Source organism: Falco peregrinus, chromosome 3 (assembly GCF_023634155.1).
Source record: "Falco peregrinus isolate bFalPer1 chromosome 3, bFalPer1.pri, whole genome shotgun sequence".
Classification (NCBI taxonomy): Eukaryota; Metazoa; Chordata; class Aves; order Falconiformes; family Falconidae; genus Falco; species Falco peregrinus.
Window position 1 is genome coordinate 15412381 of NC_073723.1, and position 12499 is coordinate 15424879.

Consider the following 12499-nt stretch of genomic DNA (forward strand, 5'->3'; position numbering starts at 1 on the left):
GGGAGCACATTAGAATGCCCATGATCTGGGTACATGAAGTACCAGAACATGAGCTTTCCCTACTCTGCTTCGCAGTAATCACTTACAAGACTCCCTTGATTTTTCTTACCTCTTTATGCGTAAAAGATTGTGAATAGCTTGAACCTGTGAATAGTTTTACAAAGCAGATCAGTGTGACTTTAGATTAGACTGGATTGGATTTACCAGCAGTGGGAGTTAAATTTTCAGTCAAATCTCTGTTTTCTGGAGCCTCACAGACAGACAATAGCACAGGGGCAGTGATTTATTACACACTGCGTTTACTGGAGAGCAGAACTTTACCCTCTCTATCGTTTCTCTTTCAAATCTTTTCATCTTTTCATCTGCATAGAAATGAGTGCAAAAAGAGAAGAAAAAAAGAAACGCAGTGCAGTTTTCAAGGGATGGTTTGTCCTGGTGCTGCATTGTAGTGAAACGTTTACTGTTTCTCAGGTCTTAGGATGTGCCAAGTCGATTCATTCCACTGTACCTGCAGTGCCATTTTGTGAAGTACACAGCACATCAGCTTGGACTAGACCTCCTGAGCATTACAGTCCTCTGCCATACCATACAACCCCTTCCCAAACCGCATTATCATCCTTTTTCTTCCTAAGAATGCAAAGAAGTTAATTAATGCTTCTCTGTCCCAGAACCATTCTGACTTAGTATCTTGCCATGATTTCTTGACTGCCAGCCCCCCTTGTCCAGGCTGAGAACCCTTAATCTTCTTGAGAGACCACCTCACTGCTCACCAATAGGAAGTAGTTGTCCTCTGAAGGTCTCTATGTAGGGATTTATAGGCAGTATCTCGGACACAAATATAGAAAGGGGTAACAATGCTTTTTTGTTTTATTTCATTTCAGGTTTCTGATTGTCTTGGGTTGTTTGATCTTAGCTGTCCTGACAACTTTCAAGGAGTATGAAACTGTTTCAGGAGACTGGCTCCTCTTGCTGGTAAGTAGACTGTGGCCACCACATCACCTTGGTAATATTCTTGAATTGAAATCAGTCCTATCAGCAGTGATGGAAATTTACTTCCAGCTCTGTGTGCAATAAGATTTCTTCTGTTGGTCCTGGACCAGTGACTCTACACTTACATATGGGAGAGTTCCTGGTCCATTGTCAACACCAACTGAGTGAAGAGAGGAGAGAGGAAAAATACTAACCTGAGAATTTGCAATAATTCTTTTCAAAGGCTTTTCAGCATTTGCCTAACAGTTCTTCCATCAAAGTATCAATAAATTTCCTGTTGACCATGCCAGACCTGAGACATTTGAAAACTAATTTTTTTCAGGATCTTTCAACAAATTTGATTCATTCTACAGTATTCTACCAATCCCAGCATTTCTTTCAAGCGAGGTCATCAGAATTGGACTCATGCTTGGGCCAAGAGCAGCATAACTGAAATTATTGCAGGCAGTGCCTCTGATGATTATCCATGAGAGAAAATGTATTTACAGCAAATATATCCCTTTCTCTGTGTTTCCAGCATGCTTGTTTTATAAATGCTGGAGTTCATGCTCAAGACTTTATTTCTGTAGGTCTCCCATTTGGCAGAAGAAAAAAATAGGAAAAAATGCTCACCAACTTTAAATGTGACATATTCATAATTTTATGAAAATGACCCTAACAAAGAACTTCTGCTCCAATAGATATCATGAAATAGAGCACACAATGTCTCACTTAACCTGACCTTGTAGAAAAGCATCCCCAGGGAAATTGCAGAGCAAGAGTAGTTCCAGGATCTCAATTTCCATTTCCCCTTGTACCCCCAGAGACATGTAGATCCGAGCAAGATCTAAATGCCAAAAGGAATGAAAGGTGAATTTCCCTTGCATGTTCCTTTTCAAAAAGCACCTGTATGAAATCTCCCTCATCCCCTAGGGAATGCAAAACTTGCTTTTGGTCTCTGTTACCCTGCTTAGACCCAACTTATCTTGTTTTAAAAAGCCTGAGGTTATTTTTCCCTCTCCTGTGTTTGCTTTTATGTGACTCTCAGTGGTTTTCAGAAGCGCCTAGCAGCTGTGGGTATGAGCATCAGGAAAAATTCCCCTTTCCTCCTTGCCAGCTATTCACTGGAATAGTAAGGAAAAGGAACTGCATACCCCATGCTGCCCTTTGCCCATCTCCACCGAGCACCTCAGAGAGGCTCTCTCCTCCCCATTCCCTCCCCATGCTTAGAAGAGCTCTTGAGCAAGGTCAAAAATCCCATTCTTCCATGCAGCAGAAATTTAAGGGAATAAGATGTGCCTTAAATTTGTCTCATATATGCCTTTATCGTTGCCTTGAATGTATGACTATACAAATATACTGTATCCTGTCCCTGGCTCTGTAGATATGGCTGCATGAATGAGTTGCTGGTGGGTTACCCTGGGTGTGGATATACAGTGCACTGGGGACTTTGCAGTCACCATTCACATATGTCTTCTCATTTTGTGTGAACCAGGAGGTCTTTCTGGTGAAGTAGTTGTCCTTCCATTAAGGCAGGATAAGCACTTCACGTTTTACCCAACAGCAGGGGCACAACCTTTCTGCAGAGTACTCAGCAAGCTGTAAAACTATGTCCCACTTTGCCTTGCCTCTTTTATCAACCTATATTCTCTTCCCCAGATATTTCCTCTCTCTCTCTCTCTCACACAGGTACCCCAAAACTTGCACCTCTTCTGTTTCCTTCAGCTATATCCTTTTATCCAGAATTACTGCAAAAGTTGAGTCTAACAATGTAGTTTGTGTCTTTGATACAGGAAACTTTTGCCATTTTCATCTTTGGAGCAGAGTTTGCCTTAAGAATCTGGGCTGCTGGGTGTTGCTGTCGCTACAAAGGATGGAGAGGGAGACTCAAATTTGCCAGGAAGCCATTGTGCATGCTGGGTAGGTACATGCTGTCTACTACTGTTTCCCCCTTTATGTCCTTTTCCTTCTAAGTCATTCTGGGGGATGTCCAAGAACCAGTGATTGGCAGTGCAAAGAGCAGTGAAATCAGATCAGCTCTTTGTGCTAGGAGCTGTGACCTGCTTGGAGTAGTTATTTGTAGTACCCAGAAATAATGATTCATTTGAGAGACACTTGGGTAGCTGGACAGTGAGAAAAAAATTAATCTTTCCACCCTTAAAACACATTTTTCCTTCTCCTGAATCCCGCTGCATTTTCCTTAAGTTCATCCCCAAAATATACCCTGTCCGCCTTCAGTTTCAAAGCACTTCAGATCCCAACCCTATACCATCTTCCCCAGCTCTCTTTCATATTCAGATGTTGTGTTTTACCTTTGCAGTGTTGGTCTGTATTTGCAAACAAGTATCTCTGTAATTTCATCCATGTTACCTTTCAGGCTTGAAAGGCACTGCCTGTAACTACCCATAAAACTACTCAGTATTTGTGTTTGCATCCCCTCCTACGACTCCCCATTAAGTCCACAAAAGCCAACATTTAGGAGCTCATCCTGAGCACCTGTCATGCATATCCACCTTCATTCACTGTTTCCAGGACTCTCTCCTTTGTTTTGATGCTCTTCAGGCCAAGTGCTAGCTTTTTATTCTTCATTTGTACAGCACTTGGCACTCCTGGGAGCCATGGTGCTGCAGTTACATGAATACATCTCACTCTATTCCCTCTCCCTTCTTTTGTTCATCTTGTGGGTCTAAACAGTAGACAAAACTGGAAGAAATTTTCGTTGCGCGTCTTTGCTGTCTTCAATTTAGTAGTGCTCCTTTGGGTGCTACTTTTGTATAAATACTTCTAATAGCATTGTGAAGGTAGTAGAGCATGATGTGAGCAAGTGGGATTGAAACTGTCTCATGCCTTCTTGGTAAAAGTGTCATCTCACTTCTGAAAATGAATCTTCATTGATATCTGGATAAATAAAAGAACACGGATTTATTAATATCGTCTCTTGGTTGTCACTAGCACAAGTTTGTTTTCCGAATGATTGAAAGTGAATAAATCTGAAATCCATCCAGTGCTACTCTTTTTGGCTGAAAACAGAATATGAAGAGAATTTAAAGACTGATTGCTTGGAGAATGTTTAAAGCCTTTTGGTACCACTTTTTTTCTTGCATATGTATGGGATCAAAAAGGGGAGGGAGGGAGGACACAAGAAAAAGAAAGAAAAAGAAAGAAAACAAGAAACAGCAATGTGATTTGCATTTCAAACTTCTTCAGTTGATCAACAAATTGGCCCTGTGAGCAGTTACAAAAAATAGTAGTACTAGCTTTGAGATTTTAATGGGACAACTCAGCCAAAAGAACAACATACTAGATACACCATCAAAAACTGAATTTCTTATATGCTGACCTGTTCACTATGGTGTTTCTGTGGGACAGATGGATTTAAGGCTGGGTTTTTTGTGAGCATTAGGAGACTGTTTCTGTGCGTGCCTAAGCTAGCATGCTAAGACAGTGTCTCAAGTCCAGTGCTTTGATCTGTAAATAGATTCTGAGACTTTCTGGTGGGTTTTATGCATGATGCTGTCTGTGTGGCAGGTGCAGATATCTGTTTAATTGGCAAGAGAAGGCATTTTCAGGAAGCTTTAAAATTTGCTTAGGGAAATTTGCAGCACAACCAGATGGGATTAAGAAGCAGGTGATGGGGCCACTTTTATTGGCAGGCTTTGTTCTTTTTGCCTTGCAGATATCTTTGTGCTGATTGCTTCAGTGCCAGTGGTTGCTGTAGGGAACCAGGGCAATGTTCTGGCAACATCTCTCAGAAGCCTCCGCTTCCTTCAGATCCTACGGATGCTCCGAATGGACAGGCGGGGTGGTACATGGAAGCTTTTAGGATCAGCCATTTGTGCACACAGCAAAGTAAGTGAGGAGCTTGCACAGCTCAGCTGCGGTTTGGGGGGGAGACATTGAAGGGAAAGAGAGAGGATGCGCAGGTGACACAACGCCTTAGGATTATGTCTTGTAGTTCAAGCAGTAGTTTTATCCTTTCAGCTTTATTCCCTCTCCCACTCTCTGAACCATTTCTGCCCCTTGGTTTACCCTTTTGTACTCAATAGTGGTGCTGGGAAGCAACAAAAGAGAGTGTTTATACCCATACTTGTTACAACAGGAATTCTGCCTTTACACTGAATAAGAGTAGGGACATCCCTTTAATGGTGAAGTAAGCTGAAATATTTGACAGAAACGCTTCTGTAGTTGCAACGTGTTTGTAGTGACTTCTCAGACTTGTCTGATCAACAGATGGAGCAGGACTCTGAAGGGGCAGAAAGAGGTTGGTTAGCAGAAATGTGGTTTGAGAGGGAGCTACTGGTATAATTTCTTTTTCCAAGCATGGGTCAGACAATACAAAGATGCACACAATGTGAACCCAGACAGACAAAATTTCTAAAATCATCTTCATGCGGTCTCACTTGATGCTGTAGTCAGACACATCCTGTCTCGCACCAGACGGATATGTCGTGTTCATGCATTTCCACCAAACATTATTACAAGTTAAAAACTATCTGCATAAAAATCCTCTAGATTAGAATTCTCATCTGCACAGGGTATAGAAAAATTGCATATACTCTGTGCTACACGTTGCTTTTTCTTATCCATGAATGACATTCCTGACATTTTAGGGGTTTTTGAAAATTAAAATGCCAGCTGGCACAGCATAATTAGACTTTGCTTCTTTGTAGTGGCTGATAGGGATACCCACCCTGCTTCATTTCATACCAGCTTCTGTTTCTTCCCCATATAAACTTGCTACAAGGGAGGTGGCACATAAACACTTATGTCAAAAATGTTTCTCAGGAAACTGAGATCATGGAAGAAGTCTGTGTGCCAAAGACATTGTTTAGAAATCATTTAAGGCTTTATTGTGTGGGATGTCATTCAAATGTTCCTTATTTGATTCTCCACCACCACCATTTGGACCTCAGCTGGATGAGGGAGATAAGAAGAGGTTGTGAGGACTTGGCTTTACCAGACACGCTAAAGAGACAATTTTGATAACAAGGTTAGCCATTGAATTTCCTTCTGTGGTTGCACCGTAGAAATTAGCCAAGAAAGCTGAGCTGTCTCAAGACTCAATTATGAAATTCTCAGCTCCAGATATTTTCCCCCCAATCCAGGTCTCATAAAATGAAGTGGAATATTGATGTTTTTTTGCACACTTTTGAAGACTTTCACCAAAAATGTTTCTGCTTTGTTTCAGACATTGATGAGATTTTAACTTGGGTTGCTGCACTTCCCACCTCAGTGGGATTAGCCACACATTCCACTTTAGTCACCCTCTCTAAAACAAGGAATGTCAGGTTTTGTTTTCACACAGATGCTTTTCAATTATCCTGTCCTTATTGCATCAGATCATGGTGAAAACATCATTCATGGTGGAACCTGCTTTGATATGCCTAAAGAGAAGGAACTGTATCCTGCAGCCTTGGCTGTCTGGAGGTAGGGAGAGGGCAGAGCTGTTGATTTACTTGCCAAAGCTGACCAAGCCTAGGGGCAGCAGGAATGGGAAGTCTCAAGGTCAGGGACAGAGTCCTGCAGCACCCTGTGTCATGGGTGCTGCTAAGCCCTTAACCCAGCTTTATGCAGAACTACAACTGCAGATTGCTCCAAGCTGTTCCCAAGGAGGATGCCACGTAAGGGCTAATTCTTGTAAATCTCTGCATTATTTCCCGGTAAGTGCTGAGCTGGGCTGGTCATGGACTGTGACCAAGCCATCAGCAACGGCTCTGCTCTTATCCTCTGTGCTTCTCTCTTTTGACGTTTACTCTGCCACTGTGGGTATTGAGACTGTTTTCAGTCCCTCCATTGTCCATCTGTTTCTTTTGCAGGAACTCATCACTGCTTGGTACATTGGGTTCCTGACGCTCATCCTATCCTCATTTCTTGTTTATCTGGTTGAAAAAGATGTTCCTGAAAAGGACGCTAATGGGGTGGAGATGAAAGAAGAGTTTGAAACCTATGCAGATGCACTATGGTGGGGGCTGGTAAGTGACTCTGAAAATACCTTATCCCCTTCTTAAAAACTTTGTATCCAAGAAGAGATAAAGTATTGATGTTAGGGATTACAGTATAAGAGCTGCTATACTTGGGTGAGGAGCATATTACTGGTATAACACTACCAAAGCAGGGATGCCCCTACAACCAATTAACAGAACTTATATCCCTGATGATTTTCAGTCAGACAAAGGCCTTTAGTTGCTTAAACCTCCTTTAGAAATCAGTCTGTGCTCCTGGCTTCTGGGAAACCTTTTAGAGGAGTGTCTCTTTAGGTATAACTGCACTGGCAGAGCCTGTGCTTATATGAGACCTACCTCTCATGACAACAGTATCCTGCCTGTGAGAGCTATGTCGCTCAGAAAATGGCAAAATCAGAGCTGGACAATGGACTGTTCTGTTGGCCTAGCAAAGTGCGTCAAAGGTTTGGGCAGTATAGGTAGACACTCATGGAAGTTTGGTCTATAAGGAGTCAGTGACTGAGGATGTCTCTGGATTCAGATGCAGGAAGTAGAAAATATGTGTCTGGAAAGGATAACTCAACAATTCTTTTGTGTTTTACATACATTGCCCAAAAATCACTCAGGGAATGCCACTGGTAGTAGGATACCAAGCAAGAGGGACCTTTGATACATCTGTTCTTGTCTCTTCTGATGAAGAAAGAAGTAGTGGTTTGCACCACTAGTCATTTGATCACAAAATATTCCTGCCATCTGGTAACAGAATTCACGTTGCTTTGCTACCAACAGTTAGGGGAGTCTATATCATGCTGTGACTATTCTTTATTTAGTGCATTTTTATTTAATGCAGCATATTTTTTATTTAATGCAGTTCACTCATAAATGGCAAGATCTGTCCCCCTATTATTAATCAAAAAGTCCCAAGTGTGGCACAGAACACCTGGATATTTTCATATCCTTTCATATCCAGGACATTTAGGTAAAGTCTCATTGGTGATAAAAGGTACACAGTTGGAAATTAGCAGTTGTGCAGGAAAGGAGTAAGTTTTCACAAAGTCATCTTTGTTTTGAAAAGACTGGGGCTTCAGAGAGAGGTAGTCCTGATCAGTTATTAAAGCTCTGCAAGCTATTAACTGACAAGTCCCATTCCTACCTGCACTGATGGTGGGCAGGAGACTCACTCTGCCTGCGACATCACATGGAGTTCCCTTTCAGCAAACTCATCCTAAAGAGGCAGCTGCTTTTAGACTAAATCCATTCTTCCTGGTGCAATGCCTGTGGACTATGATGCCATTAAAAAAAAAAAATTGGTTGGCCCATTGTCAAGATCCTTTTTCAAGAAGCTGTGCATGAACACCCAAAGAGCTAGGTGAATTAGGCAGGTTTCATGGTGACATTTAAAAGCAGAGATGGTGACTTTGTTTTTCTTACGGGAAGTCCTGGTCATTCTGTCCACAGATCACCCTCGCTACGATTGGGTATGGTGACAAGACTCCCAAAACATGGGAGGGACGGCTGATAGCAGCTACCTTCTCTCTCATTGGAGTGTCTTTCTTTGCTCTTCCTGCAGTAAGTACCTTCCCCGTCCTCTGTTAGCCACATCCCAGCGCTGTGCACTTGCAAAAAGTAGGTAAAGTGATCTAAACTGCTGGTGGAATCAAAATCCTTTTTAAGTGACTCAGACACTTGAACTGGTCTATATAAGTAAATCTTTCTTCCCAACCTCATGTAGCGCCTATTGAGAAAAATATGTCACCCCAATACTCCTCAAACCATGTGTGGACATTGTCTGAGACAGTGCTAGTTGGCACAGGCCAAAATTGATCTAGTAAGTGAGCAGTCTGGGAAATTACAAGGCAGTTCATCACCCTGTACCCTGGCTCAGGTTAGTTTACTGGTACTGACATAGCCACACAACACATATTTTTAAAAGATATGGGGTCCATTGTTTTATTAATTAGTGTTGGGCCTGTCTTACCAAGCTCTAAACACTTTTATGCTAGAGATTACATTAGAATGATCAACACAGACTGGTGGTCACCCTTTATAACCAGCACAGCTCTGCAGAGCATTTAATCTCACCTGTTTCCCTTCCTACTTCGAGGAGATCTCTGATATCACCACAAAAGTGCTGTTTCTGCCCCCTAAGATTAAAGGGAATTTAGAAGGTGACAGTAAAGATAGTTTTTTGATCTATCTAAGTGAATCCTCATCTGGCTACTTAAGAAATGATCTCTAAATTGCTTTTGAAAGTATATTTGTTCTCCTGTGTTACATGGGCTAAATATTTGCTTTGTCTGCAAAATTCTCAGGGAAGAACAAGACAAGATGTTGGTGAGATGGGCCAAATAGCAACAGAAACTCTCCCAAGTCCATATTTTAGGATATTTTTCCTTTAGATCAAGGCTTGGAAAGAATTTCACAGAGGATGGGAAGTTCTGCACACCCAAATCCAGAGTATGGTTGGCATAGCTTTTTTACCACACAGGCATAGAACAAGTGGAACGTAATACACCATCCGGACACCTCCAGTTTGGAAAGGCAGTAGACATTCAAGAAGCCTGTTGAGGACCTTAAAATGATTTGGTGTGGCCTGTGGTCCTTGAGAGGGTCATGACAACCTCATATCTCATGAGTGGGGCAGCAGGAAAGGCATGCTGTACTGCACAAAGGTTCCACGTAGCCATCTCTATCTCCACCCACAGACCTGTTTCCTCTCAACAGTAATCCATTTTTTCTGAGTAAGAAATGTCTAAAATCTTGGATCACACTCTGCTTTCAGGGCATTTTGGGCTCAGGGCTGGCACTGAAGGTCCAGGAGCAACACCGTCAAAAACATTTTGAGAAAAGAAGAAAGCCAGCAGCTGAACTCATTCAGGTTTGCAGCCACTTATCTCCTCCTTGAAAAAGTGTTGCATATGAAGACTGCTGCATCATATTAACAAGGGACACCACTTCCCCCCTGCCCAAATTCTCATTTCCCATTGCAGGAGGTGAGAAGCTGTGTTTGTAAAAGGGTCAGTTTTTCACAGTGAGCTAGCTAATCCAGAGGTCCTTGCAGTTTTTTGAGGAATCTTTGAGTTCCCAGAATATCTTTCAGAAGAACAGTGTCTTTAGAAGAAAGGGTTTCATCTGCTAGCTTCTGGAAACCAATCAACTTCATCAGTGCAACAAAATCACAGAAAACAAGCTGTCAAGAACATATTCTTTCCAAAATCCAGGTTTTGTCAGTTCCCTTGAGAGAGTGCTTTAATGTGCAGTTATGTTGTTATTACTGTGAAATCAGCAATTGAAGTAACACAGTAGTGGTTTGTAAAAACTGAAGCACACCCTGGATCTTCGGTTATGTCACAGGATGATCAGAGGTTTCAATGGGAAGAGACTCCTTAGCTCACCTGGACTTCAGTTATGCCCTTTGTTACTAATTCAGAAAATTAAGCTGAGAATTACCAGTCTAGGGCTGAAAAATTTGACAGGAGGTACTCTTAGTTGGTGTGGAACACACCCTGATGGAAGTGAAGTAAATAGCAGAATTTCCACAGAGAGACAGACAAAGTTTCTGTGATATCAGATGGAAGCATTTGGTGCTGAGGACTCTCAGGATCAAACCAGTCCTCAGGAGAAACAGACTGAGTGGCATACTATGCTGTTCTCATTAAAAACACTCCTTAGCAAACAGAAGGGGCTGCAGGGATGAGCTGGGAATTAAAATCACTTTTTAAATTAAAGTATCTCTACTTAGCAGGTAGCTAATTTAGCTACAGTAATTTTTAGGTATGTGCTATAAAGAATTTTGACTGGAGCTAAATACTGAAATAGAAAATTGCTCAGCAAAATTGCCTCTGATGGTACCTTAGATAGTAAGCTAGCTTAAGCACTTCCAGAAATACTGGAGAAGTCCAGTGGAGAAGCTCTTTTAGACGTACCAGACAGGAGAATTAAACCAGTTTAGTCAAACGTAATGTCTTGTTGATGTTGGTGGTTCTTTTCCTGTCCTGTCCCTTTTAACAGCCCTCCCAGATCATACTCCAGTGTCAATAATTTTGCCATATAGTGACACTCATTTGGTACAGCTGATTAGTGATTAATTTCTAGATAGTCACTCGGGTGCATCATTATGTTCTTTGAAACAATCTGGCTGCTGTCAGCCTGTGGAGTAGCTTTACTTAACACTAATTATTCCCTTTCCCTTATAATTCAGGCTGCCTGGAGATACTATGCTACTAACCCCAACAGGATTGATCTAGTTGCTACCTGGAGGTTTTATGAATCAATTGTGTCATTTCCATTTTTCAGGTAAGTGCATTGTCCTTGTCTCCATCATCGTTTTCTGTGAAGTGTAAGTCAGGACAGGAAACATAGATTTTATATATATCAATGAGGCTTTTGTAGGTGACAGATAGTTGCCAGGTAACTTCTTGGCTGAGAATGAAAAACATACTTTTGGGTTCTGGAACTATTTCTTCTCCCTTGCCCTGGTGGTATGTATCAGGGGCACATGGATAACCCCATCAGTGGCTCTCATGTTGGCATTAAACAAAGGAGAAGGCTGCCTCACTGTCAGCTTCCCTTTGTAAGACTCTCGAGTTTATTGCCCTGGAAATCTCCATTTCTCTCTCTGTAATTTTGATCCTGATAAAGTTTTAGCCCTGGATTTCAGGTGCACCTGTACTCCTCACACCCTGTATGATGCAGCAGTGTATTTTAAGATATGGATTATGCTGAAAATTCTTACTTTCCCTTCTTCAACTCAACAGCCTTGAGAATTGTATTGTTCAGAGGTGGCCATGGCATCTGAACAGAATTAATGCTTGTTAAATGCTTGTTTGGCAATACCAATTGCTCAAGGGGATAATTCAGTGGAGTACAGCCAAAGTATGTTTGAAACTGTCTCCCACTGGAACTAGTAACTGAAGGTTCACAAGAAAACTTTTCTGTGGAGCTGGGGTCATGGTTTTATTTTAATCACTACTTCTGAGTTCAGTGGAAAGCATTCCATACATAAAGATATTCACAGTTAATGGATGCTCACGTTTATGGAAATTAGTCTGATCCTCACTTTTCCTGCGTCTTAAACAAGCACCTTCCTCACCTTGAGGTCTTAACATTTTCAAGGGTTGGCCTTATGAAAGCCAAGACTTTCAGCTATAGGCTATCAGCTGCCAATAACGGGCATTACTTATCCAAGCTTATGCTTTAAACTTTAATTCTGGACTTGCTGTTATGCCTCATTCTGAAAAAAAAAAAAAAAAGTGCCCTTAAACTGCGGCTCAGCTCCAACAGAGGTCTCCACATGTAAGTTGTGTCCACTAATACTGCAGCTCCAGCTGTTGCTCAAAACTGACTTGAAGAAACATTTCAGGCTCCTGCCTTCACAAAGCTCAAATTACAAATATTAACTCTTTCTTTGCTTTATTCACAATATATTTCTTCAGGGTTGATTTCACATGTGTCACAAAGGAAGTCTCTAAGAAAAAAACCCACAAGTGTCTAATCAAGGCTCAGTACATATCTTTCCTTTACTTTATCCCTTCTCATGCTCTATCTATTCCCACATTATCCATTATAGAGTCATTTCTAGAGGGTTT

General features: G+C 41.6%; 1 protein-coding gene across 1 annotated transcript in view; it reads left to right on the forward strand.

The window, feature by feature from the left end:
• The window catches only part of KCNQ3 (potassium voltage-gated channel subfamily Q member 3), a 203561-nt gene that overhangs the window by 165009 nt on the left and 26053 nt on the right, over window positions 1–12499 (forward strand). The window contains exons 2-8 of the mRNA XM_055800995.1: window positions 882–972; window positions 2763–2889; window positions 4646–4818; window positions 6786–6941; window positions 8370–8480; window positions 9694–9789; window positions 11113–11207. Coding sequence (XP_055656970.1) covers window positions 882–972; window positions 2763–2889; window positions 4646–4818; window positions 6786–6941; window positions 8370–8480; window positions 9694–9789; window positions 11113–11207 — 849 coding nt within the window. The remainder of the gene's footprint in view (window positions 1–881; window positions 973–2762; window positions 2890–4645; window positions 4819–6785; window positions 6942–8369; window positions 8481–9693; window positions 9790–11112; window positions 11208–12499) is intronic.